The sequence below is a fragment of the Mya arenaria genome, chromosome 14, assembly GCF_026914265.1.
Source record: "Mya arenaria isolate MELC-2E11 chromosome 14, ASM2691426v1".
NCBI lineage: Eukaryota > Metazoa > Mollusca > Bivalvia > Myida > Myidae > Mya > Mya arenaria.
In genome coordinates, this window is record NC_069135.1 from 46,332,990 (window position 1) to 46,359,769 (window position 26,780).

Sequence of the window (26,780 nt, forward strand, 5' to 3'; positions counted from 1 at the left end):
AACTGACATGACTTGATCTATTGTGCTTTGTCACATTGACCCTAAACTGGCATGACTTGAACTATTGTGCTCTGTCACATTGACCCTAAACTGACATGTCTAGAACAATTGTGCTCTGTCACATTGACCCTAAACTGACATGACTTGAACAATTGTGCTCTGTCACATTGACCCTAAACTGACATGACTTGAACTATTGTGCTCTGTCACATTGACCCTAAACTGACATGACTTGAACTATTGTGCTCTGTCACATTGACCCTAAACTGACATGACTTGAACTATTGTGCTCTGTCACATTGACCCTAAACTGACATGACTTGTCTTGAACTATTGTGCTCTGTCACATTGACCCTAAACTGACATGACTTGAACAATTGTGCTCTGTCACATTGACCCTAAACTGACATGACTTGAACTATTGTGCTCTGTCACATTGACCCTAAACTGACATGACTTGAACTATTGTGCTCTGTCACATTGACCCTATACTGACATGTCTAGAACAATTGTGCTCTGTCACATTGACCCTAAACTGACATGACTTGTCTTGAACTATTGTGCTCTGTCACATTGACCCTAAACTGACATGACTTGAACTATTGTGCTCTGTCACATTGACCCTAAACTGACATGACTTGAACAATTGTGCTCTGTCACATTGACCCTAAACTGACATGACTTGAACTATTGTGCTCTGTCACATTGACCCTAAACTGACATGGCTTGAACAATTGTGATCTGTCACATTGACCCTAAACTGACATGAAATGAACAATTGTGCTCTGTCACATTGACCCTAAACTAACATGGCTTGAACAATTGTGCTTTGTCACATTGACCCTAAACTGACATGACTTGATCTATTGTGCTTTGTCACATTGACCCTAAACTGGCATGGCTTGAACTATTGTGCTCTGTCACATTGACCCTAAACTGACATGTCTAGAACAATTGTGCTCTGTCACATTGACCCTAAACTGACATGACTTGAACAATTGTGCTCTGTCACATTGACCCTAAACTGACATGACTTGAACTATTGTGCTCTGTCACATTGACCCTAAACTGACATGACTTGAACTATTGTGCTCTGTCACATTGACCCTAAACTGACATGACTTGTCTTGAACTATTGTGCTCTGTCACATTGACCCTAAACTGACATGACTTGAACAATTGTGCTCTGTCACATTGACCCTAAACTGACATGACTTGAACTATTGTGCTCTGTCACATTGACCCTAAACTGACATGACTTGAACTATTGTGCTCTGTCACATTGACCCTAAACTAACATGTCTAGAACAATTGTGCTCTGTCACATTGACCCTAAACTGACATGACTTGAACAATTGTGCTCTGTCACATTGACCCTAAACTGACATGACTTGAACAATTGTGCTCTGTCACATTGACCCTAAACTGACATGACTTGAACTATTGTGCTCTGTCACATTGACCCTAAACGGACATGTCTTGTCTTGAACTATTATGCTCTGTCACATTGACCCTAACCTGACATGACTTGAACAATTGTGCTCTGTCACATTGACCCTAAACTGACATGACTTGAACTATTGTGCTCTGTCACATTGACCCTAAACTGACATGGCTTGAACAATTGTGCTCTGTCACATTGACCCTAAACTGACATGACTTGAACTATTGTGCTTTGTCACATGACCCTAAACAGACATGACTTGAACTATTGTGCTCTGTCACATTGACCCTAAACTGACATGACTTGAAAAATTGTGCTCTGTCACGCGGACCCTAAACTAACATTACTTGAACAATTGTGCTCTGTCACGCGGACCCTAAACTGGCATGGCTTGAACAATTGTGCTCTGTCACATTGACCCTAAACTGACATGACTTGAACAATTGTGCTCTGTCACATTGACCCTAAACTGACATGACTTGTCTTGAACTATTGTGCTCTGTCACATTGACCCTAAACGGACATGTCTTATCTTGAACTATTATGCTCTGTCACATTGACCCTAACCTGACATGACTTGAACAATTGTGCTCTGTCACACTGACCCTAAACTGACATGACTTGAACTATTGTGCTCTGTCACATTGACCCTAAACTGACATGGCTTGAACAATTGTGCTCTGTCACATTGACCCTAAACTGACATGACTTGAACAATTGTGCTCTGTCACATGACCCTAAACAGACATGACTTGAACTATTGTGCTCTGTCACATTGACCCTAAACTGACATGACTTGAAAAATTGTGCTCTGTCACGCGGACCCTAAACTAACATTACTTGAACAATTGTGCTCTGTCACGCGGACCCTAAACTGGCATGGCTTGAACAATTGTGCTCTGTCACATTGACCCTAAACTGACATGACTTGAACAATTGTGCTCTGTCACATTGACCCTAAACTGACATGACTTGTCTTGAACTATTGTGCTCGGTCACATTGACCCTAAACTGACATGACTTGAACTATTGTGCTTTGTCACATTGACCCTAAACTGACATGTCTTGTCTTGAACTATTGTGCTCTGTCACATTGACCCTAAACTGACATGACTTGAACTATTGTGCTCTGTCACATTGACCCTAAACTGACATGACTTGAACTATTGTGCTCTGTCACATTGACCCTAAACTGACATGGCCTGAACAATTGTGCTCTGTCACATTGACCCTAAACTGACATGACTTGAACTATTGTGCTCTGTCACATTGACCCTAAACTGACATGACTTAAACTATTGTGCTCTGTCACATTGACCCTAAACTGACATGACTTGAACAATTGTTCTTTGTCACATTGACCCTAAACTAACATGACTTGAACAATTGTTCTTTGTCACATTGACCCTAAACTAACATGACTTGAACAATTGTGCTCTGTCACATTGACCCTAAACTGACATGACTTGAACTATTGTGCTCTGTCACATTGACCCTAAACTGACATGACTTGAACAATTGTGCTCTGTCACATTGACCCTAAACTGACATGACTAGAACTATTGTGCTTTGTCACATTGACCCTAAACTGACATGACTTGAACAATTGTGCTCTGTCACACGGACCCTAAACTGGCATGGCTTGAACAATTGTGCTCTGTCACATTGACCCTAAACTAACATGACTTGAACAATTGTGCTCTGTCACACAGACCCTAAACTGGCATGGCTTGAACAATTGTGCTCTGTCACATTGACCCTTAACTGGCATGGCTTGAACAATTGTGCTCTGTCACACTGACCCTTAACTTACATAACTTGAACAATTTTTCAAAACTTCTATTGGACAGTGTTTAATCTAAAACATGCAAAAAAGTGAAGGGCCATCAGCCCATTTATTTAGTCTTTGCAAAGTTTTATTAGCTGCTAGTGTTGCAGATTGTAGTGTCATGAAAATGTCCTATTGTTTGTCTAAATAATAAAATTGCACCTAGTTTTAATATGATCTTTAAGTTAACTTTGTTCAGTTTTTATCAGTGCATTTAATCCTTATCTTAATCCTTATCTGTGAGAACTTCGAAATTGCAAATTTTATATGTTAAATGTTCATATATCTTGTATTAAAGTGACACTCTTATTAAAAAGAGCTGTCACAGAGACAGCTCGCTCGACTATTCCACCCCTTTTCAGTGTAAGGATTGAAAAGTTTTGGTGAAGCATGGATCACTGTAAACTTAGATTAGATTTCAATGCAAAACATGATGTATTTGCTGAGAAGTTACCATAAATGTGGTTACATGCAAAATTTAAACCAGAATTTCTAAGTCCAATAATAAAAGGCCTTTATTTGCAAAATACAGTTATCTAACTAGGATATTCAAGTAGTTTGGGTGGTTGAGTACCATTGTATAAAGTCTCAATGCAATACATGAAGTAGTGGCTGAGATATTAATATATGTGTGCTAACATACAAAACTTTAACCATAATTTCTAAGTCGCATAATAAAGGGGCAAAAATTATATAATATGCAAGATGGAGTTATCTTTCCTGATTAATTAGGAAGGTTGAATGGCTGGGAGCCTGTGTATGAAGTTTCAATGCAATACATGATGTATTTGAATTTCAATGTCGAATAAACAAGGGCCATAATTTGAATTAAATGCAAACTGGGTGGTTTTCAAAATAATGAGTCAAAAGTGTGACATAGGGGTTGAAAATTCAAACCCAGTTTTCATGATTGTCACCTATTTTACATGAAAGTAAATACTTCATATTACACAGAAACAACTTTGGGAAAGTATCAGGAAATACAAATAAAAAAATATTTTGACCTTAAATCCAAATATTGCAATCATTTCTTACAATATGGTTGATTTATAAAAGTGTCTTATGACAAGAACCTTGCATAAATCATATGCTTTTTCTAAATTATATAATCAGTAATTCGTACCTGTGTGTAGTCATGTGCATAATAACTCAGTTGTTTAAGAAAAATAAAAAAATCAACACATTTTGTCTAAATTTGAAACCAAAAATAAATTGTTACCTCACAAAGTTTTTGCTGTAATTAAAACAAGAATCAAATAAGGGAAAAATCTACATTAACCTCACCTTATGCATCTTTATAGACCACATACCAAATTTCAAGAATGTATTGTAACTTACAATTGCCTAATTTTTCATTTCAAAATTGAACTATTTTTCGGTGCACAGGGGACACATATTGAAGGCCAATATAATATGCATTATTATTCACTTTCATGTTAATATTATAATGATTTGTGATCAACTTAAGACATTTCTGTGTATATGATAGAGTGTATTCCCCAAAATTTCTTCAGTATCACATTTTTCACAACAATTTCCTCAAAATTCAACAGCATGTAATGATGCAAATGGAAAATAGTGTCTAAGAGAACAACTTACAGCAATCAATCACATATATAACATTTATTACTTCATAATTATTGAGTCTAAAAATAAGAAAATATCATCAATGGTAATATAAAGTACTAGAATTCATACATTTTTAATACTTTGTTAAATAATGGAAAGGGTGCACAGGGGACAAATCATAATGCAAGTAATATTTTTTAATTATGTAATTATTTTTGTAACCTAACTTTTCCTGGTAAACATTTTTACAATAAGAGAAACTGTACTTTCAGTAAAGCTTGAAACAATACTGTAAATGTTTGAAAGATTATATTAGAGCCTACAAAACTAAATTTCTAAACAATATATGGAATAAAATATGTCCACAGAGTGAAATAAAGATTTTGGTCTCAATGCACCTGTAACCATTAACACTTAAGTGAACATGTCTAAATTTAATTCACATGTTTAAATTTAAAAGATGCCTCTTTGCCTTTGGCATCCTACTCAATAGAATAGTATCTTTTTTATTAGGCATTATTCAAGAATTAAATTCAAGAAAATCCTCAACTTTTGGTTTCCACAAGGATTTAAATTCACCTGGCTTTGACATGGTTTTACTTTGGTCCATTTTTAATTGTCAAAGACTTTTCTTGCAACTCCATATATTCTTAGCATTGCTTGTGTATACTAGCTGCCTTTTATTTTTTTCCTGATTTTGTTGGTTTGCCTACTTTTCTAATGACTATGATTGACAGACATCACCAATTGTGTAATTTTCTACAACATGACTTATTTTAAGACCTTCACTTTAATGTGGCATTCTTTACCAGACGGTTAATTGTGGAGGCCCATGCCATGGAATCCCTCCGAAGGGGATGTTTTGCATGTTGTGCTTTTTCTGAACTGATGCTGCTTCAACTGTGCGTATTCATACCTTCTCATTTTAACCTTTCTCCTTTTATTCTGTCTGTCATTTTCTGGACTTTTGTTGTTTCCTCATTTCGCTTCATTTTATTTCTTCTCTGCCTCTGCTTCTTTAGTTTCTCCTTTTCTTTTATTTGTAAATCATATATAGGATCTATTAGTCCTCTTTCTTAGTAGCGTTTGAGCAATACCTGGCAAATTCTGCTCTTTTTCTCAGTATCTCGATCTCTGTCATACATTTTCTGCAACATTTGATGTTTCCTAAGTCATTCTCTGCGCTTCCTAGACTTTATTGTGTTAATGTTTTCAAAGTCTTTAATTCATTTGTTTTCATATTTTCTATGTAATCTCTTTGGAAAAGGAAGCTTAACTACAAGCTTTTCCACTCGGGTACTTATTTCCTGTACAAAATTATAATCTGGTATATTTGCTATCCATATGAAAACTAGAAATGTGTCCATAGGACACGGATGCCCCCACTTCGGTTTTTTGTCACAGAAAATAAGCCATAATGATTTTTGAAGTATTTTTGGCAAAAAAGGGCCGTAACTCCTAAATGACTAAAGCGATTTCCATGACTATCGAACTTGATCAAGATATTATGGTCACAAACATGTGTTTAAAGTTTGGTGAGGATTGGACAAACAGTTTTAAAGAATTAGATCGGAAACAATCTTCGGGACGTATTTTTCAAGTCTTTTTTTGCAAATAAAGGGCCGTAACTCCTAAATGACTAAAGCGATTTCCATGACTATCGAACTTGATCAAGATATTATGGTCACAAACATGTGTTTAAAGTTTGGTGAGGATTGGACAAACAGTTTTCAAGAATTAGATTGGAAACATATATTTTTGAAGTATTTTTGGCAAAAAAGGGCCGTAACTCCTAAATGACTAAAGCGATTTCCATGACTATCGAACTTGATCAAGATATTATGGTCACAAACATGTGTTTAAAGTTTGGTGAGGATTGGACAAACGGTTTTCAAGAATTAGATCGGAAACAATCTCCGGGACGTACGTACGTACAGACAGACAGACAGACAGACAGACGTACGTACGTACGTACGGACAAGGGCAACCCTATATGCCGCCACTTTGTGGGGGCATAAAAATTGTCCCCTGTGCACTGAATTGAAGTATATAATACCTTGCACATATAAAAGCATTACATGAATAATTTCAATTTGATTTGATGTTTTTTAATTGTCATGATAAAATCAAAATAGAATATTTAAACAAAATATGTTATCTTATGTGCCTCAATACTGAAACTGTATTTAAATTAAATTGATAAACCATTAAAAGTAAACATTTAATGGCTTTATAATTAAATAATAAAAAAGTATTTCTAACACACTTACCATCAAGTTGCTAAACTATCAAATGATGCCTAAATATAACATACATATTTCTCAGAATGTGGAAATAGCACCATATTTGTTAGTTTATGACATTTTATTGAAATCTGCTAAAACAGGGTGCACAGGGGACATTGCTTTAAACCATGCAGATGCTTCAAATCTCTGTATGCGAGAGGCTGAAAACTGTTTTTGCATCTGTTGTAACTTTTGTTCTGGGAAATACAGCAGAATGTCATTTTATTGAAGAAATTATAGAAATCTGACATCTAACAACCGAAAAGGTGCACAGGGGACATTTTGGGGTAATAAGTCATGTATCTGAGTTACGGACAAAATAATGTATGAAATAATAAAACTATGTTATTTATATAAAGCTGGCAGGTTAAAGTTATTAAAATAACATAGTAATTTAATATAAATAGTGCTTAAATGGAATGGTAGTGTTCTCAATGTGAATCGAATATTCTATCTTCTTTTTTAAATGAATGGGGGTCCATCATATGACATTAAAATTTGGTTAAGATAATACATATTTTTTTTATTTGAAGTATGTTTTTTAAAATGAGAAAGGGTTAAGTTACATAAAAAACAATAAAAAAATACTATATCATTCAGTTTCAAAAAATGAAACACATTTGAATAAAGGTCTTCATGTAAAATGTCACACTTTTTTGGGTGCACAGGGGACAAATTTAGCAACATATTCTTACACAACTTTTTTGCTGATTGAGCCATTCATTTGAAACTCAACAAGAATGATTGGCCCATAATGTGCATGCTAACACTTTCCAAAAGTGAAAGGAATAAAAGTTAGGAGAGATAAAAGAAAAAGCCTCATTATTTTGAAAAACACCCATATCTTACTTGGTCATTTAAGTAGATTGGATGGTTGAGTACCATTGCATAAAGTCTCAATGCAATACATCAAGTAGTTGCTGAGATATTAACCTATGTGTGCTTATATGCAAAATCTTAACCAGAATTTCTAAGTCAAATAATAAAGGCCCATTATTTGCATTATATTCCAAAAAGTGTTATCTAACTTCATTAAATTAGTAGATTAGATAGTTGGGAATACATATCTTAAGTTTCAATGAAATACATGACGTATTTGCTGAGATATTGACTTGTAGTAACATGCAAAACCTTAACCAAGGTGTGACGCCGACGCCAACGCCGACGCTTGGGTGAGTAGAATAGCTCTCCATATTCTTCGAATAGTCGAGCTAAAAATCAATACATACACATATAAAACAAACATAAATTTTGAGTGATACACCCTCAAATACTTACTTAATACTGCACTTATGGAAAATAATAATTACTATTGACAATATTATAACCTTTTATTTAATAGCTGAAAACGCAAAAATATTAAATGATTGGTGAATGCTAAAAGATATACTGCGATTTAGTATGGTCTCATAAGTTGGCAAAACCGTGTTTTTTTGGCATTTCTTTCAAATTAAACTCGATATCCTCCATAAGATCTAGCGTTACTGAAAACAATTTCATCCTTTTTGGTATAACAAAACAATTGTACTAAAAGTGCATCTTTAAAGATGGAATGTATATGAGTATGACCTTGTTCTTTGCTTTCTCCCAAGGATTCATGTAAACAGATATGTAAAGAAGTAGGAAATCGCACGACTATGAGGCCAAAGAGTGTAATGACTTCGCACAACTATGAGGCCAAAGAGTGTAATGACTATCTGCTGGAAAGTTCATTCTAATAATCATAATAATGTGCTATCAAGTAGTTCTGTAAAATGCACCATTTCATCCAAAAAAGTCAAAATTTTCTTCAAACAGGAGGGGACACCACTCCAGATCCCCACACCTAGAAAGCCCCCCAAACAATATTTTGTCTGGATCTGGCCATGATCTGGGATCCCTCAGGGCTCAATATAGGTCCACATTTGTTTGTAATCTATGTAAAGGATGTTGTCTCTTCACAGACGACACTAAATTGAATTATATAGAGTCATTAACAGCCACACTGATGAAAATATTCTTCAAGATTATGTCCAGCGCATGTGTGAATGGAGCAATTCTTGGCTATTGAAATCAAATATACAAAACAAGTTACAATTAAAATTATGCCAACAATTATGCGGACTGGATCCAAGGCAAACCAGATATCTATGGGAAAGACATGTCTTAGGGGCCTAAGAGTTTCCCATAAGAACCCAAACCAGAAACCAAGTGTGTAATAAATTTTATTAAACAAACCTTCGTGGCTGCTGCGAATTGCCATGCTTAAATCTCGTTCTTTTTCGTTCTGTACCGTTAAAGAACCAGACATGGTCAACCAATATGATACTCAATATTAAGCAACAGCTGGGAAATGTTCCTCCGCACGTTTTGCTATCTAAACAGTTATCTATCGATTTACCACGTCCGTTGTTTTGTTGACATTTTGTGTTTTTGATTGTCACAATCAAATTTCACGACACCGGCGCACGTCACGTTTCATTCCGAATGAAGCAGACAATAGCTTTATTCTTACACACCAACACCCCAAACAGTTACATCCCTTCCCAGCAGACATTAAAAAGTTGATATTGTTTCGTAACGTTTTCAGTTGAACGCCAAAACTGAGGTGGTGGAATTGCTGGGTCTGTACTGTATGGATATGATATGACTGTGGAGCGATAGAAAACAGAACAAGCCCACAAGCTTTGCAACGGTCAAATGCTTTCGGAGCTTGCTCAAATTATGGATTTTGTATAGCAGGGTTTGTTAAAAAGATGATGCCAAGTTAAGAATTCGGGCTTGTTCGGTTTAAAGTTTAGTTTAAAATATGAAAGCAATTATGCATACTTATAATTCTGTCTGTGCACTGTGCTCTCAAAGCCTAAAATGACTAACAACCTTATCGAAGCACACACCGAATGGGCCTTGCCCGATAGCGAGTTTAAACTATTATTATAATTATTATTATTTATTATTATTATTATTATTATTATTATTATTATTATTATTATTTGAAATTGTATTCTATTTAGTATTTTAAAACACAATGTATATATACGTCGATCATTGGAATTACGCTCAATGGATCGTTTATGTGCCATCCTAGGCTATAACACATCAAACTTAAGTCGTGATACCAAAGTTTTAATTCTTCAAATGCATTTGACTTTACAGTAGTCATTGTAATTATCCTGCTTACATTTTAGAATTTAGTATGTTGATATAATGTTTGTATCATCAAGTGCATTCGTTGTAGCTTTATTTTAACATTAACATTTTAAACTACTGCATTATATTTTACTTTTAGTATATTGGATAGTTAATTAATTAATTGAATAAACACCAATGAATCAACCAATCAATCAAAATTGTGCAGCAGCAGGTACACGCGCTTCATTTGAAACCGAGGCTCCCCGATCAATGGTGATAGGATTTACTTGAATACTGGTATATTTTGGCCCAAATCAACTTTATTCTAAAAGAAAACAGCAGAAGTAATGATTAAAAAAAAACACAAAACGAATATTGTTTGATACGTCCAATGGCAAGATATGTACGGACGGTCATTGACGTACATACAATTTTCATTTCATTAAATATTACATAATTGTAGAGGTAACTACTTAATGGTTTATATTGCTTAACACTCGTCTTATAAGATTGTAAGTATCTTCTTGGACCATTAATACAGGTATCTTCCATGGCCGAGCGTGTAAGATTCATCCAAACCCGAGCGTAGGGTGTTTTGCGGAAACGAGGTTTACCGAGTTTCCCTAAAACACCCTGCGCGAGGTTTGGGTTGAACCTATCTTACACGAGCGGCTATGCTGGTAAATACTTTTTCTCCCATCTCAGTTAAACAATATAAAGTAGAAAATGATTTTTTTCCGCTGGAACTCGTTTGTGAGTAGTGAAAATAAATGCGTATACACCCTTTCAATTAATCGCTAAATTGACACATAAGAGTTGCGCCCCTTACCGGAAATGACGTAGGGTGGTGAAGAATTTTCACAAATAAAACTTTTGAAAAAGACATAAAACTTATAAAATTTAGTTAACTATTAAAGTAGACAGAGTTGAATATGAAGAGTTATATTACAAACTTATTTCATTTTAGTACATGTTCTATTCTGTTAGCAAGGCACGAAAAGAATTTTAGTGCCCAGGTTCTTGCCAAATGAAATATAATTTCATAGTTCTTGTCCAAATTTATAAATGGAATCTATAAGATGAGTAAACCAGATCAAGTCGGATAATGATAAAAAAATTTTATAAAATACATTTTTTTTTAAATTTCTTTTCAATATGTAGTTTAAAACCTTAACTACTTATACAGAAGATAACTTTAACACCATTCCGCTAAGATGAAAATGACATTCTTATATAAACCATATAAAAAAAGCCTACCTACCCAACCTTTTTTTGAAAAGGATGTTACCCTAACCGAACAATTTTTAAGGCCTAAGTTGCCTCAGTATATAACTCTTATTGCTGTGTTTGACAACGCATGTTAATAAGTGGAAATGCTTCGCGAGTTGCTTATGTAAAAGCTCATGGGTAATAGTATTTGACAGATTTAATTGTTGAATATATAATCGTTCCTACGAACCTACGTTCAACAATTAAATCTGTATATATATATATATTGTTTTCTATATTTAAACACGAACCGACGTTCAACAATTAATTTGATTTTCCTCGCGAATCGATACTGGTCCGGACTCCATTTTCCACTAATGGACAAATCATTTGCTCACGTGTATAGTATTGTGATTATGCATGTATTACTGACATATGTTTACAAATAATCGTCTACCAGTTATGTCTGTGTCATTCCAGACCGTGTTCATTGCTAATAAAGAGTAAACGGGGTTCAATCCCTTTTTGAATACGGCCTAATCAGGTGTAACCTTCACCGGATAATCAACGCCAGCGGTGTCTTGTCCGATCGACGGGTATTGTTACATCGCGGATGACCTGGATGCCGCAATTGTCGCAACACTCATCACGGCTCACAAGGTCCACACACACACACACACACACACACGGCACACAAGGCCAATCTGCGAATGTTGAAAGGGTGAAAAGACCGACTATCAGTGCTGCAGTCTTACTTCATATATCAAGTTGGTCAGACTATGTCAGTGCAACACAAATAGCTGGCAGGGAAAAGGAAGTGCAGCATCTAGAATGCTGCGAGGAGCCTTTACGTATAGACTTAACACGCTCGGCTGGGGCAGCCTTACGGACAAATATGTCAATGAAGTTCTACCTTTTATTAAGAAAATGGCTGTTCATGAAGAAAACACAATGGTCACCAGAGTAACTTTACACAATATGAGACAAGACCGTGATTAAATGGTGCTCGAATAAGGGGACAAGCAGGCATATGTAAATTCATCATTAAGTGTCCTTGGTGTGACAGTGATGTGAAGTATACTGACGCTATCCTGCGTTACGTTCTTACCCGCTGAATCGCCTACGCTGAAATACAGCTCGATTTGCTAGGTGATAAAAACATGACATGACCCTACAAGAGGTATTCCAATTTGTCGAAACAAAATAAGTTGGAAAACTCTCTGTATCAAGACTAATTGATACACAATCTGTATAGGCTACTTTATAGCAGTTCATATCGGAAGAGTAAATCAATCAAACGACCAATGAAAGACAATTCACTGTTTGATAAATGCTCGTATTGTAGTAAAAAGGCCAAAGAAAAAAGCATCATAATATGCTCCCGCCCGCCAGCGTAAAACCGAGTGCAAAGCATATCGACACACGTGCACATTATGTAATCGCGAGATTCACATGGAACATGTTTGCAAGAGCAATGATAACCCTTAGACCAAGAACAGTGACATTCACTCTCTTAGCGCAGTCTTTGACGCTGTGTGCTCAATCGGTGCATCTCTTCCAGGCAATTCAATAGATTGATGCATGTGGTCGAAACGGCAAAATGTGTGTTTGCTGATGAGACTATTGAATTCGCAGGGTTTGAGCTTACCAGTGATAGTGTATGGCCTTCACAGAAATACTTGCGCGCCATCCTTGATTTCCCAACACCAATAAGCATAACCGACGTTCGTTCTTTGTTTGGACTCGTTCATCAAGTTTCGTACGCCTTTAGCATGACGGTCAAAATGCTGCCTTTCCGCGTGTTTCTCAATCCTGATGCACCCTTTGAGTGGAATAACGACATTCAGCATCAGTTTGAAAAATCTAGTACACTCATTGCAAACGGAATTGAAAATGGTGTTCGTATCTTTGATCCAAGTATAACAACATCCCTTGCGACATATTGGTCTAAAATGGCATTGGCTTCTGACTACTCCAAAAGAACTGCTCATGTCTCAAAGGCGAACCATAATGATGCAACGATGGATGAGAAGTCACGCTTGTGGGCAGTCGATTTACACATACAACGGAATCCCATTACGCACCAATTGAGGGAAAAGCTGTCGCAGATGCTCTTGATAATGCAAGATACTTCGTCCTTGGATGTAATAATTGATCATAGCTGTTAAATACAAGCCATTGTTGATGTTGTTTGGTAATCGGACATTGGAAGACATTCCGAACAACAGGCTCCGAAACCTAAATGAAAAGACTACACGCTACCGATTCCGAATGATACACATCACTTGGGTTGAACACAGTGCTGCAGATTGTGTTTCCCGTCACCCAACTGGCGAGGCAGAAAAGCTCTACCTTAAAGATGATGTAGCAACCATGATGATGTAGCCACTATATCGATGATCAATTTGTCTCACTCTTCGGAAATCATGAATCGTCTCGGGACACCATCAGCTGATCAAGCTCTGTTAAAGAGCCTTTCATTGCAGCCGCCACATCAAACGTGGACTACCTAAGCATGAATGTTGTCACATGGGAAACGGTTCGTACCTCCACTACAAGTAACAATGAAATGCAGGCCCTGGTCGCTCTCATTGAGGCTGATTTGCTCGAATTGCGCCACGAGCTTCCTGACACCCAATCAGTATTTCTAGTTTCGAGATGACTTGCACACTGTCGATGGTGCAGTTTTATATAAATGTCGTGTTGTCATCCCCAGTGCCCCACAAACACCATTGATATCGCATGATTACCCATTTCAATGTGATTGCAGATACTTTGTCCACTACAAGGGCTGCATTTATTTGGTAGTTGTTGACATTCAAATTGGCCTATTGTGGAGAAAGCTTCTGGTGGCGCTTATGGTCTCGTTGACTGTCTGAGACGTAGTTTTGTAACAGTTCCTGATGAGCTCGCATTGGATGGTGGACCAGAATTTACCTCAGTAGCAACCGTCAAATTTCTCAATGACTGGGGCATACATCAACTTTCATCTGTAGCCTTTCCTCCTAGCAACTGCATGCATTGCCGAGATTAGAGTTAAAACAGTAAAGCGCATGATTACTTCCAACACAGGACCTGATGTTAATGTCAATACCGATAGATTTCAACGTGCCATATTAGAGAAACACCCTTGACAGATACACGAAACTTTACCCAGCTATGTGCATTTTTAGCCACCCTATCCGCGACTTCATCCCCACACCTCCTGGTAATACAAACCACATATACCACGTGGATGGAAACTATGGCAGCCCGTGAGGAAGCATTGAGGAATCGTCATATGCGAGATTTGAGCGAGTATCGGAACACACTAAACGACCACATCCGCTAGTTGAAGGAGACCCAAGTCTGCATACAGAATCAAGTTGGCTCCCATCCGCTGAAATGGGACAAGACTGGTATTGATACAGAAGTGAAGCAGTTTGGTCAATACGTAATCCGCATCTGTTGTTCTGGTCGAGTTACTCTAAGAAATAGAAACTTCTTGAGGCAGTGGCCTTGGAAACCTTCATTGACTAGACCCCCCCCCCCCCACCGCCTCTGTGGACGTCCATCCTCCCACCTGTAAATAAAAAAAACTCTTAGCTAAATTTTATTATACAATAAATAGACTCGACTCGCCTCGAGGTCGTACAATCACTCATTTAAGAATATTATTTTTATGTAAACTTAGTTTTTGTGATCATATATACCCTGAATTCGATAAAAAGTATGTGTCCCTATTGCAGGGTAGTCTATTCTTATGTTGAAATAATTCGAGAGTTCCGTCATATTTCTAATAACAATTGTTTTTATTAAGTGTAGTTATATCACTTAAATAGAAAACGAACTTAATTCAAAACCCATTTACTACATTTACTTTTAAATCGCCGATGTTTTACTTGTCCCGCGTTTTCCGGTCATTTCCGTTACGACGCAATAAATTACAATATTCGTCATCACCTACCTTGAGAACACAATAAACACTGACGTCATCTTAAAGTGCTAAGGCGCGAAAATTTTGAAAACATGGCCGTCGAAATAACAAAATGTCGTTGAACGAGAAAATTGAGGGTAAGTTGCTGTCTTCTCCTACGTATACTTTTCTCGCATCATAACCGTTCATGCCTGTTCTGTTACAATGTTAATAAAATGTAAAAAAAATCACAATACACATGTAAAGGGTAAGTGCATCTGTATGCTGGATTACTGTGTAAACACAGTATAGAACACATTATGTAACCAGTTAAAATTATTTCAGATGGTCATTTCCGTTACGATCATTTCCAAAACAGAAATATGATGATATTTCGTAACGGAAATGACGATATTTTTTATAATTCTTTATTTGATCTAAACCATGAAATATGATTATAATCAATGGTTTTGTCTTGTTTTTATTAAAATTATACTACGGGTAATAATAAACACTGAATAATAAAATCAATTGATCTATATAAAGTGTAGAATTTGTTGGGAATACTATTTAAATAAAAGTTCTTACGTGAAGCCCATTTATGTTTATTTCAGCTACGAAGAACACTCTAGATGCGATACACAAACATTTGGCACTTAAAGAAAGAGGTCTTGTAACTTTATTAAGTATCCCTCGCCACCTACAACTGCCAGAATGGGCATGTGGTGTCTGTGACTGTGCAGACCAAATATATATAGCTGATCATAAAGATAGCATAGAACTACGCAAAAAACTGTTAAAAGAATGGCGAAATCTGCAAAGGAACGAATGCAAGAATACCGTCGCAAAATAAAAGAAAATGCACAGAAATATGAAAAGCATAAGGCTGCAGACAGGGAAAGATATAAAGACAAAAAAGAAAGAGGTGTTGTAAAAATGATACACGATATGGCACATAGAGAACAGCGTAAATGCCGACGTAATTGGAAGAAAAACAGCCAGATACATAGAGATAGAAAGAAGATGTATGAAACAGCACTGACATCTAGATTAACACCACCAACATCGCCACAAGAATTGCAAAACCAACCAGTACAAGTGCCCCGGCAACTATCCATGATCAAATCGCACAAAAGAAGGAAAACCAAAGAAAAGTCTGCATGTTACAAGTTAAATGAAAAACTGAAAGTCAAACTTAAATGCCAGCAAAGACTTACTGAAAGATACAAAAAGAGATTCTACCGAATCAAACGTAAAGATCGTGCAAGGGAGACCAGTGAAGACGAACAGGAGATTGAACCTAGGGCATACCGCCTATATCAAACACTGGTCATGAATGGCAGAAAGTGGTACAGCAGAAGCAACAGCCGCCTAGAAAGACTAATGCTATCAAATGTAATAGTAGGAAAAAGAGTACTGAAAAAGTATGGCCTGGGAGCTTATGCTAGAAGTATTTTGGGTATATCAAGGCGCTACATGTATTGGAAAGGTAGAAGTGTCCGTCCAGCCGGCGTGAAAAGTCGAATGAAAACGAAAGTGAAAGCGCTTCTTGAAAGGGACGACACCTCAAGGATAACATCGGACAAACAAGCCACCATCACAAGAAACGGGGTGAAAATGCAGAAACGGTTGTTAAATGGAGACCTAATAAATCTTTACAAAAAGTATGAGAGCGAGGGAAACAAGATCTCGTACAGCATGTTCTGCAAGTTGAGGCCGTTCTGGATAGTGAAACCAACAGAAAAAGATCGAGACACCTGTTTGTGTAAACTTCACGAGAATCTCAACTACAAAATTCAAACAAGATATAAGGAGAATATGGTTCATTCGAAAGATGCGAATGTATTGATAAACGAAATTGTCTGCACTCAAGAAAATAAGGAGTGCATGTACAGGGAATGTCGCCAATGTGAAAATAAACAATTGAGTTGCGAAAATGCAGATGGGAAACATGTGGAAAAATCAACGAATTGACAAGGAAAAAGATGGAAAGAAAAAAGTTGTTAATAAGACTGTAAAGGAAAAAGTCCAAGGCACAAAAGAAACATTAGAAGACGAACTGAATAAGGAGTTATCGAGGGCGTGTAGACATGTGTTCAATATAAGGCATCAATACAAATCATTAAAGTATTTACAACAAAAAATGTCTCATGAGGAAATCATGGTACACATTGATTTCTCTGAAAAATATAACACAAAGTATGCCAACGAGATACACAGTGTACATTTTGGCGCATCAAAGCAACAAATAAGCTTGCACACTGGAATTGCATATCTCGGAGATGACAAAGTGTTATTCTGTTCAGTTTCGGACTGTTTAAAACATGGACCGGCAGCCATTTGGGCACATCTAGCCCCGGTAATTACATATCTGAAAACAAGAAAACGGTTTTCAGTAATACACTTTGCAAATGATGGGCCTACAACCCAATACAGAAATAAACCGAACTTTTATCTTTGGTGTACAAAAGTGTTTGACTACGGTTGCACATTATCTACCTGGAACTTCCTTGAAGCAGCACATGGTAAAGGAGCTGCAGATGGCGTTGGGGCGGCCGTTAAAAGGGCAGCCGACAAACAAGTGCACACATATCAAAAGGACATTACCAGTGGGAGGGAATTCGTGGCTAATGTCCAACAATGTAGTAGTGTTATGATGTTTTATGTGGAAGAACAGTCGATTCTCGAACTAGAAAGTCAACTGCCCACATCACTGAAACCTCTGCCAGACACCATGAAAATTCACCAGGTTGATAGTTATGCATTTATTACCAAATAACAAACATTGTATAATATATATATATATATATATATATATATATATATATATATATATATATATATATATATATATATATATATATATATATAATGATTGGCATGATTGTACTACGAATGAAATAAATGAAATAAACAACTGTATGTATGGAACCTATGTTGACAAAAACCTTTCAACAATGCATGAACTAAATTGCATATATTTTCATACATGTAAAACCAAATAAAACTTCATTTTTTGTAATTCCTAACAGCTTATCACCGACTATCGAAGTGAAATTGCCCACCGAGTAGTATCTTGTTTCTGCAGACGTCCAGTGATATGCAGTTGCTTTTCACCAACAAGAGTACTCTTCCCTGAATATGTATTGCAGCTAGAACCGGGTGTAAGTCTTCATATAATATCATACCGTAACAAGTAATGAACTGAATTATAAAAATTAAAAGCAATCAAAATATATACACACCAAAACTGAAAATATCCGTTTAACTGCATGAATCGCTACTTTTTTGTTGTTGTTTATTTGAAGGTAGTAAGACCCCACCCCAGTAACAGTGTATATAGATATTCGAAGGAATTATTAAAAAACGCTCAATGAATTTGCAATATTACAGTCACATGCCAACCATATTGTCAACCCGGATTGCGGTGCTCAGATATTTGACTATAATCAGACACCTATAGCTTACACCGATGCTCACATGATTATAGCTGACGCCGTTCACACATCTAAAGCTGACGCCGTACAAATGCATCTATTTACACCTCAACTTCCATTCCTTAAATGAACTGCCTTTCGGCAATTGCGTTCATCAATCGATGAACGCAACATCTTCGGATATGTTCGGATAGTAATTCATTGCATAACAATATACATGAAAGCTATTGATCTTGTTATTGATTGTATTGTGTCTGCAGGTCCCGTAAAATATAGATCAACATTTTTAAAAGTGTTAGTTTATTATATTTTAAATATATTGGTACCAGAAGCAGTGGCGGATCCAGGTTTCTCAGTTAGGGGGGGGCGTAACTTCTGAAATTGACTTCTGTTGGCCGCTAAGGCCCCCATGTGTTTTCATGGTAATTCAGGGGGTCGGAGGCCTTCGCGACGGCCTCAAGCTCTTAAACTATTGCATGTGTTTACTATGGAACGCCGGGGCTCAATGCTTCTTGCGAAATGCGTTATGCAAATGCTATATATAGAACAATAGTTTCATTTTCGACCAATCGAATGGCCGGGTACGGAATTACGGAAGCTCTTGCTATGTGAAATCTAAATATAGTAAAACCTCCTGAATAACGGATTTCCTTCGTATCTCGCATTTCGCATGAAGCATTTTAAATGCATTTAGCATCTCGCATTTTGCACAAAAATCATTTCCCAAAAAGCATTTCGCATATGGCATAACACAATCAAATTGAATCGGACGAAATATTGTGCACGTTCCGAACTGCTCCCGGCAGTGAAGGGGATGTAAGACATAAGCTACTGATACTGCTACAGAAATATTATTATACGGTGGAAGAAACGATACTCTATCTAACCTAACGCGTTTACAGCAATATACAGAGTTGCACATCTTGCTATTCGCAATCTAACTGACTTTCTGGCATATTTTCTGTAGGACACCTCTTTACTTTACCGTTTCTGAATATTATATTGTATTGGTGTGTTTTAAACAGACGAGCAAACGTCTGTTTCACTGACTTCTCAGGGTAAATACATTCAACACAATGTCGAATAAAACCAGAACATATTTTATTAAAATAACTGTTGTGTCCGATATTCCCCGCATGTATTTCAGCCGTCCGATATTCACTACAAAACTACGCATGTGTCCGATTGAACGGCGTTTTACTTCCTGTGTATAGCCGTAAAAACGGAGGATAGCCAAACGCTAACACATTCTACTGAATACGTCATAATAGATAATTTAATCGATAAGAGCGTTCCACAACGTCTCGGACCAATTATGTTTCGTAAGAGTCCAATGTGGCCAAATAGATGTTCGATACAACCACGGTAAATCGAGATCTATTTTTTTTTGTGTGGAGCAATCATAACCTTAAAAGCTATCTACAATGATGGAACGATATTAATAATTTATACATATACTTGGAAAATTTTAGGGGGGCGCGCGCCGGGTCCGCCCCCCCCCCCCTTGGATCCGCCTATGAGAAGTGTTTCAATTTTACGTTTTAAAGTGATTTCAAGTGTGTGATCTTTTCCCGCGTTATTGTGACGTCATTTGAAAAAAATGTTTTCGGTTATAGTCGGGTCGTTCTATTTACCGAATGGGTAAGAACAGACTACTGAAAGGTTTTCTTAAATGAAATGAAGTATTTTTTAACAGTTCTTGAATGAAATGATGAACTATTGGTGTAACTCCACACACTTTGACCAACCCAATTGCGTTCATATCCCCGATAATGACATCAACCCCGCAATTCATTCCTTAAATAACTGACGCCGTGCACACGCCTGTAACGGACGCTCGCTCGTCCACAGGCAAATCTCCCTCTGTCGACGATGTAAGTATCATTTATTTTTACTGTACCATATAGGTTATCATTTAAACTTTTACAATGTAAGATAAAATATAAAGACACATATTCAGCGAAGAAAACTAAAAATATTTCTTTAAAACCTCGTTATTTATAGACGTTTATAAATTTAATTATATTTAAGCTGTCTTTATTGTTGATTCGAGAATTGCTCTTGTGTTACAGGTAGAGCAGAAAGAGGATATGGATGAACGGTTGGTGGGGCGATATTGTATCATTGACTATGATGGTCTTCCATACCCAGGTTTAATATTAGATATTGATGAAGAAGGTGCAGAGGTGTCGGCAATGTGTCGTATTGGGGCTCATCGGTTCTTTTGGCCATTGATAGAGGACCGCTTATGGTATGGGAAGGAGAAGATTGTCGCATTGTTAGAGACAGAACCAGAATTGGTGACAAAACGTCATCGAAAACTGGATGAGTATGTGGAAGCACATTTGCGACAAACTTGGCTTGGATAATAAAGGAAAAAAAGTAAATTTGATCAAATGATCATTTGACGTTGATTTGAAAGATGACTAGAACGTTGTGTTGGCTGCCATATTAATTTTGTATGCTATTACATTCCGTGTTTCCGTATGAAGTTTTTAATAATGCCAACTCTTAATAATGACAGTATTTGCTTTTAATTGAGAATGCATAATGCAGTATTGGTTTTAATATTAAGTTGAGAGTTCCATAGTTTGTGTTTACTGAGTACACAGTTGTAGATTTGGTATCAAATGTTAAATAGATTAAAGTAAAAATTGCTGTATGTGCGTTCTGATGCAATCTTTAAAAGTGTTTGCATTTACCATAAGTATGTTATTTTAGTATATTTGGAGGAATCGACCTGATACCGAACGTTTTTTATAATTGTTCTACTATTTCATTTAATATAGAACAAACAATTAAGAAGGGTGATCGATATATTCATTTCCGTTACGACGTGAATTTTCCGTTACGTGAAATCATTTCCGTTACGTCGGCTTAAAACGTCAAATTCATAATAATGACTTCAATCTGATGTTGAAAACTACATTATATTTTTAGCTTTTATGACGACATGTTTACTCCATGATATAAAAAAATGTCTAAGAATGCTTATTTATAGACTATGCATTTGCAATGATAAACAATTTTGACATGTTCTATAATAGGAAAAATAAATCCATATTTTTAATATATCTATTACATTAATCAAAAACTGATTGCAAACTCCTGAATAATTTTGTGTTGTCTATTAGCGCCTAACATAAGTTGCTGTTTTTTTTTTTAATATATTAGCGTAATAAAATCTCAAAAAACAAACTTGTAACGGAAATGACTAATATACTGGGGGAGTGTTTTTAATTTAAGAAAATAAATAAAATAAAGTTATATCAATAAAATCCAATGTTTATAAAATGTGTTTGGAGGATAAAACAATCCATTAAACTAGCAATCATTGCTAGAATGCCATGTGTTGCTTTTGTATCTCCCTGACCCAAGAAAGTACGTTAATTTAAGAATCACTGCGGAGGCGCAAAAATGATGTCACACAATTGGTTGGGCGGTTACATTTACCAGTAGATGGCGTGGAACAGCCTGATCGCCGGCGCTTGACCTTCGATGATTACCCTAGTCCCAGATACGATACAACCCCGGCTTCCAAGCCCGCTGTACACGTGCAGTCGTCTGGTCCTCCACTGGCCGCCACGCCTTCTACACTGCCACGACGATGCGTTCGAATAAAGTCGGCATTCTGACTATAACACTGATTATTGATTCAGATAACCTCAATAGCTGGGTGAAAATAATGCATAATGTAGTTATTTTAACTTCATTCCAGACCGTGTTCATTGCTAATAAAGAGAAAACTGAGCTTAATCCCATTTAGCTGGAAATTAAAACGTGGAATCCCCGCCTAATGTATGGTGATTAGCTTTACCTTGCCTATTGACGTCGGATTTTTGTCGGTATCTGCACTGCACTCATTCCATGTTAATCTGGACATTTGATGTCGCCACTTTTAATGATATCGTATTCTGGAAAATTTCATATGTTTTGATGTCAAAGCTTACTGTTTTGACTTTTAGGAGTCCTGGTCAAAAATCACCAAAAAAATCAAAATTATTAAAACCATGAAAAATGTATATTTTTTGCCGATTTATGACAGTAGGGGTAGCCAAATGTCCATGTCGCCTTTATGGCATGGCGTTTGATTTTGACTCAGCATACATGTCTTTAAACCTGAAACAAATCATTCTTCAGGTTTTTTGACAATGTTATGATGACAATTCTGAGATAAAACAGTCAACATTGAAATATTGTCCGATGTTCAAACAAATTTCTTGACTAACGTCCATGTCGCAAAATTAGCATAATCGACGGGACAATGCAATCTTAAAGCCATACTTCGTCAAAACGAATATGTGGTGCTATCGGGGATTAAAATCATCCGAAAGGGCAACTATTTGAAAATAACTATTACTTTTTGTGATTATATCAACCAACTTTGTCAAATAACAGATACAATTTATTGGTCTGCAGCGTAATTTTAATTAGGTAATGAACGAGGCCTTTATGAAAACACATGTAAGAACAAGCGTAAACTATTTATGACAGAAGTCGTGGCGGTTTATTATGCGTTAACAATCATCCAACACAACTGATATTTGTAAGTGCACAACAATTATATAAAAGTTCACATAAATCGACATATTTGAAACACCAAATCAAACGACCGTAATGAACGGGACGTAAAATGTAACTCTTAGAATGTAAACTGATTGAGTAACTAGACACCTTGCAGATTCATTGCACACATTTTAAAATATGCCGTTCTTCCTTGAATTATTTCTGTAGCCGTGTAAATGTGTGTCCCGTTCATTATGATAAAAGTCCCGTTGATTACAATGAAGTGTCAACGCTTCTAAATAGCTCTTATTTTAAATTAGGACTCTTGTTTTGTTAATATTTTCACTTTTACATGAAGGAAATGTTTATGGCAGCACGAATTAATGTAAAAATCTGCGTTTTAGTCGTGTATAGTTTAAATATTACAGTTGCCCGCTAATGGAATTCAACATGAAATCAATGGTGATGTTTACCATGCAATATATTGTGTTTTTTAAAAACTACAGCTGAAATATTTTAAGTGTTTTTTAGCCCATCCTTTTCATAGTAAAAACATATACAACCTAGATAAATCCCTTAATTGTATCTGCATGTAAATTCCTTATTACACGTGTCCCGTTCATTACGTACGGTTCGTCCCGTCAATTACATTGGTAAAACCAACCACAAAAATACTGTTAGCTCAAACTGACCAGTGTACTTTGTAATATTAAAGAATACTTATCTCTGTGTTTCAGAATGGCAAAATCTAAAGCAGAGCGCATGCGCGAATACCGAGCTCGGAAGAAAGAAAAGCTTGGAGAAAAAGAATGGCTAAAAAAAGAACGTGCCCGGACAAAAGCTTACTTCAAACCGATGGCTTTGCTGGATGAGAGCAAGCAGTTAGAAATAAGAGAAAATAACCGGTTAAACCAAATTCGATTTAGAAGGAAAAAACATGAACAGAAGAATACTGGTGTCGACCGTAGCAATACAGAATTACAACCGTCTACAAGCACGGAATCTAATGAAAATGAAATATCAAGCACAACAGACACGACAATAACTATTAAACTGCCATTTCCTTCAAGAGCACAGAAAGGGAAGAAAAGAACATCTAGGGCACTGTCGAAGCCATACAGACGGGTAGAAACATTAGAAGATCAGAATGAAGCCTTGAAACGAAAGCTTAGTTCTAAGCGCCCAAAGACGACTGCAAAGGTATGAAGAGAAGAAAAAACAGAGTAATACGCCCATGGGCAAGACTGACAGCCTTCTAAAGCAGTCGGGAATAAAACCACAAGCTGTTCCTGAAATACGAAAGAGACTGATATTCAGTGAACGCATAAATGAAGAAATCAGAAGCACAAAAGATGGCCAGGAAAACCGAAGTGATAGAAAGACTGTTGTACATAAAGTTGTCTCTGGAAGAGTGATTAAACGATATCGGCTGAAATCAACATTAGAAGAGCATACAAGGCTGAATAGAAGGAAGTCTTATGCATGCAAATCAGTTCTTCTCTGCAAAAGATCACGATTAACTACACTACGACAAAGTGTGAGAAATGAAGTATTGAAATTTCTCGAGAGAGATGATAATTCTAGAGTTATGCCAGGAAAGGCAGATGCTGCTAAAAGTGGGTCAGGAAAAATTCAAAAAAGGGTCCTTAGTGACTACATGTATAACCTGCACCAAAAGTTCATAGCTGAATCAACCATTAGAATATCAAAGTCATCATTTTACATGTGCAGGTCAAATTACATATGTCCTGTCAACTTTGCTTCACGAAGTGTTTGCCTGTGTTCAAAGCATCAGAACTTTTGCTTTCTACTAAGAACACTCAAGGCTTTGAACGTGACGACTTGTGGCAACCCAGACAAGTTCGTTGAAATGTTCCTAGATAGTCCTTCGTCACTGAATGAATTGCTCAATAAGATACCAACAAATGATGAAAATGTTAAATTCCAACAATGGAAACGAGTGAAAATGAAGAATGGCAAAGAACGGCAGCGTGTCGTCGAAGTAGAGAAAACTAGAAGTGAGCTCATTGAAATGATGGCCGATGAATTCAGTGCATTTGAGGGACACGTACAGAGAGTGAAAGATCAATACGTTGCTGTGAAGACAATGAAAGAGAAACTACCAAGAAAGCATGCATTAATACAAATGGATTTTAGCGAAAACTATACTTGTAACACCCTAGAAGAAATCCGATCAGCGCATTGGAATAGCTGCATGATAACATTACACCCGATTGTAATATATTATAGGTCAGACGACAATCAGCTAAAACACTCAAGTTACGTCTTTGTCTCTGAGGTTCTGAGCCACAATGCAGCTATGGTCATCGCTATCATAGACAAGCTGATGAGACTTTTGAAAAAAAAACATCATTCATGATTTAAAATTTGTTCATTTTTGGACTGATTCTCCCTCATCTCAATATCGGAATAAAACTATCTTCGACCTAGTGAGTAATTTTGAACAGCGTTATGATCCATGCGCGTCATGGCATTATTTTGAATGTGGCCATGGTAAAGGACCATGTGATGGTGTTGGCGGCACGACAAAAAGGAACGCCGATAACGCTGTGAAACAGGGGAAAGTGTTAATCCAAGACGCCGAGGACTTTTTTGCCTGGGCTTCACAAGAGGAAGGCGGTATAAAATATCAGTTAATAACTGAACAAGAGTACAACCACTCTAAAACTGAAGTTGATGACAGAAATACACAGATTAAACCTGTCAAAGGCTCTATGAAGTTGCATGCCGTGATAGGCCAGGGAGACGGCCGACTATTGACACGGAATGCGAGTTGTGCTTGTGATGATTGTTTTGTAGACAAGTTTAACAGTCAGTCTAAATGCAATTGGAGTAAAATTACAGTTACGATCGCCTTGCGTGTTTACTCATCGAGAAATCATGTTTATAACACGGCGGCTAATGTTTCGATCAGAATTGACACAATTAATGACACAATTAATACGATTATTAAATAATTAAGAAGTTAATTATTAAATACTGACAAAAACACCGGTTATTATGAATTCACAGTGTGCATTGTCATTCGACGGCGTGAAACGAGTTATGATTTTTATTCACTTCAATATTATTTTTCTAAGTGCACGGATTTATATTTCTACGAACGGATATTTCCAATGCATTGTTCTTGATATTTTTTTAACTTTGATTATGGCTGAAAAAAAAAGACTAATCGAAAGTGTTTGACTCTAAAAGAACGTGTCGAGTGTATAAAGTTATTAGAAAACGGCCGTAGTGCAAGAAGTGTTGCCAAGGATTTTAACTGTGGACGGACTCAAATCAATTTCTTACTTAAGCGTAAGCGTGAACGAAATTGTGGAGGAATATGAAAGCAATGGAAATCCAAACGCAAAAAGACAGAGTAAAAATACAGGAAATGTGTATGCACAGGTAGTTGTGTGAATGTGTAGACTGATCTGTGGTGTGTTTTGTTTATGCTATGCATCAACATTTATTTAATATACGGACTACTTTA

At 36.6% G+C, this 26,780-nt stretch overlaps 1 protein-coding gene across 2 annotated transcripts in view; it reads right to left on the reverse strand.

Annotated features, from left to right (window-relative positions):
• Positions 1-9,566, reverse strand: part of LOC128217278 (UDP-N-acetylglucosamine transporter-like) — a 28,311-nt gene extending 18,745 nt beyond the window's left edge. For both annotated transcript variants that reach the window (XR_008258215.1, XM_052924311.1), the window contains exon 1: positions 9,344-9,566. Coding sequence is in view for 1 of the 2 variants with exons in the window: in XM_052924311.1 (XP_052780271.1) it covers positions 9,344-9,416 (73 nt within the window). In the remaining variant the exon portion in view is untranslated. The remainder of the gene's footprint in view (positions 1-9,343) is intronic.
• Between the last annotated feature and the right edge of the window lie 17,214 nt (positions 9,567-26,780).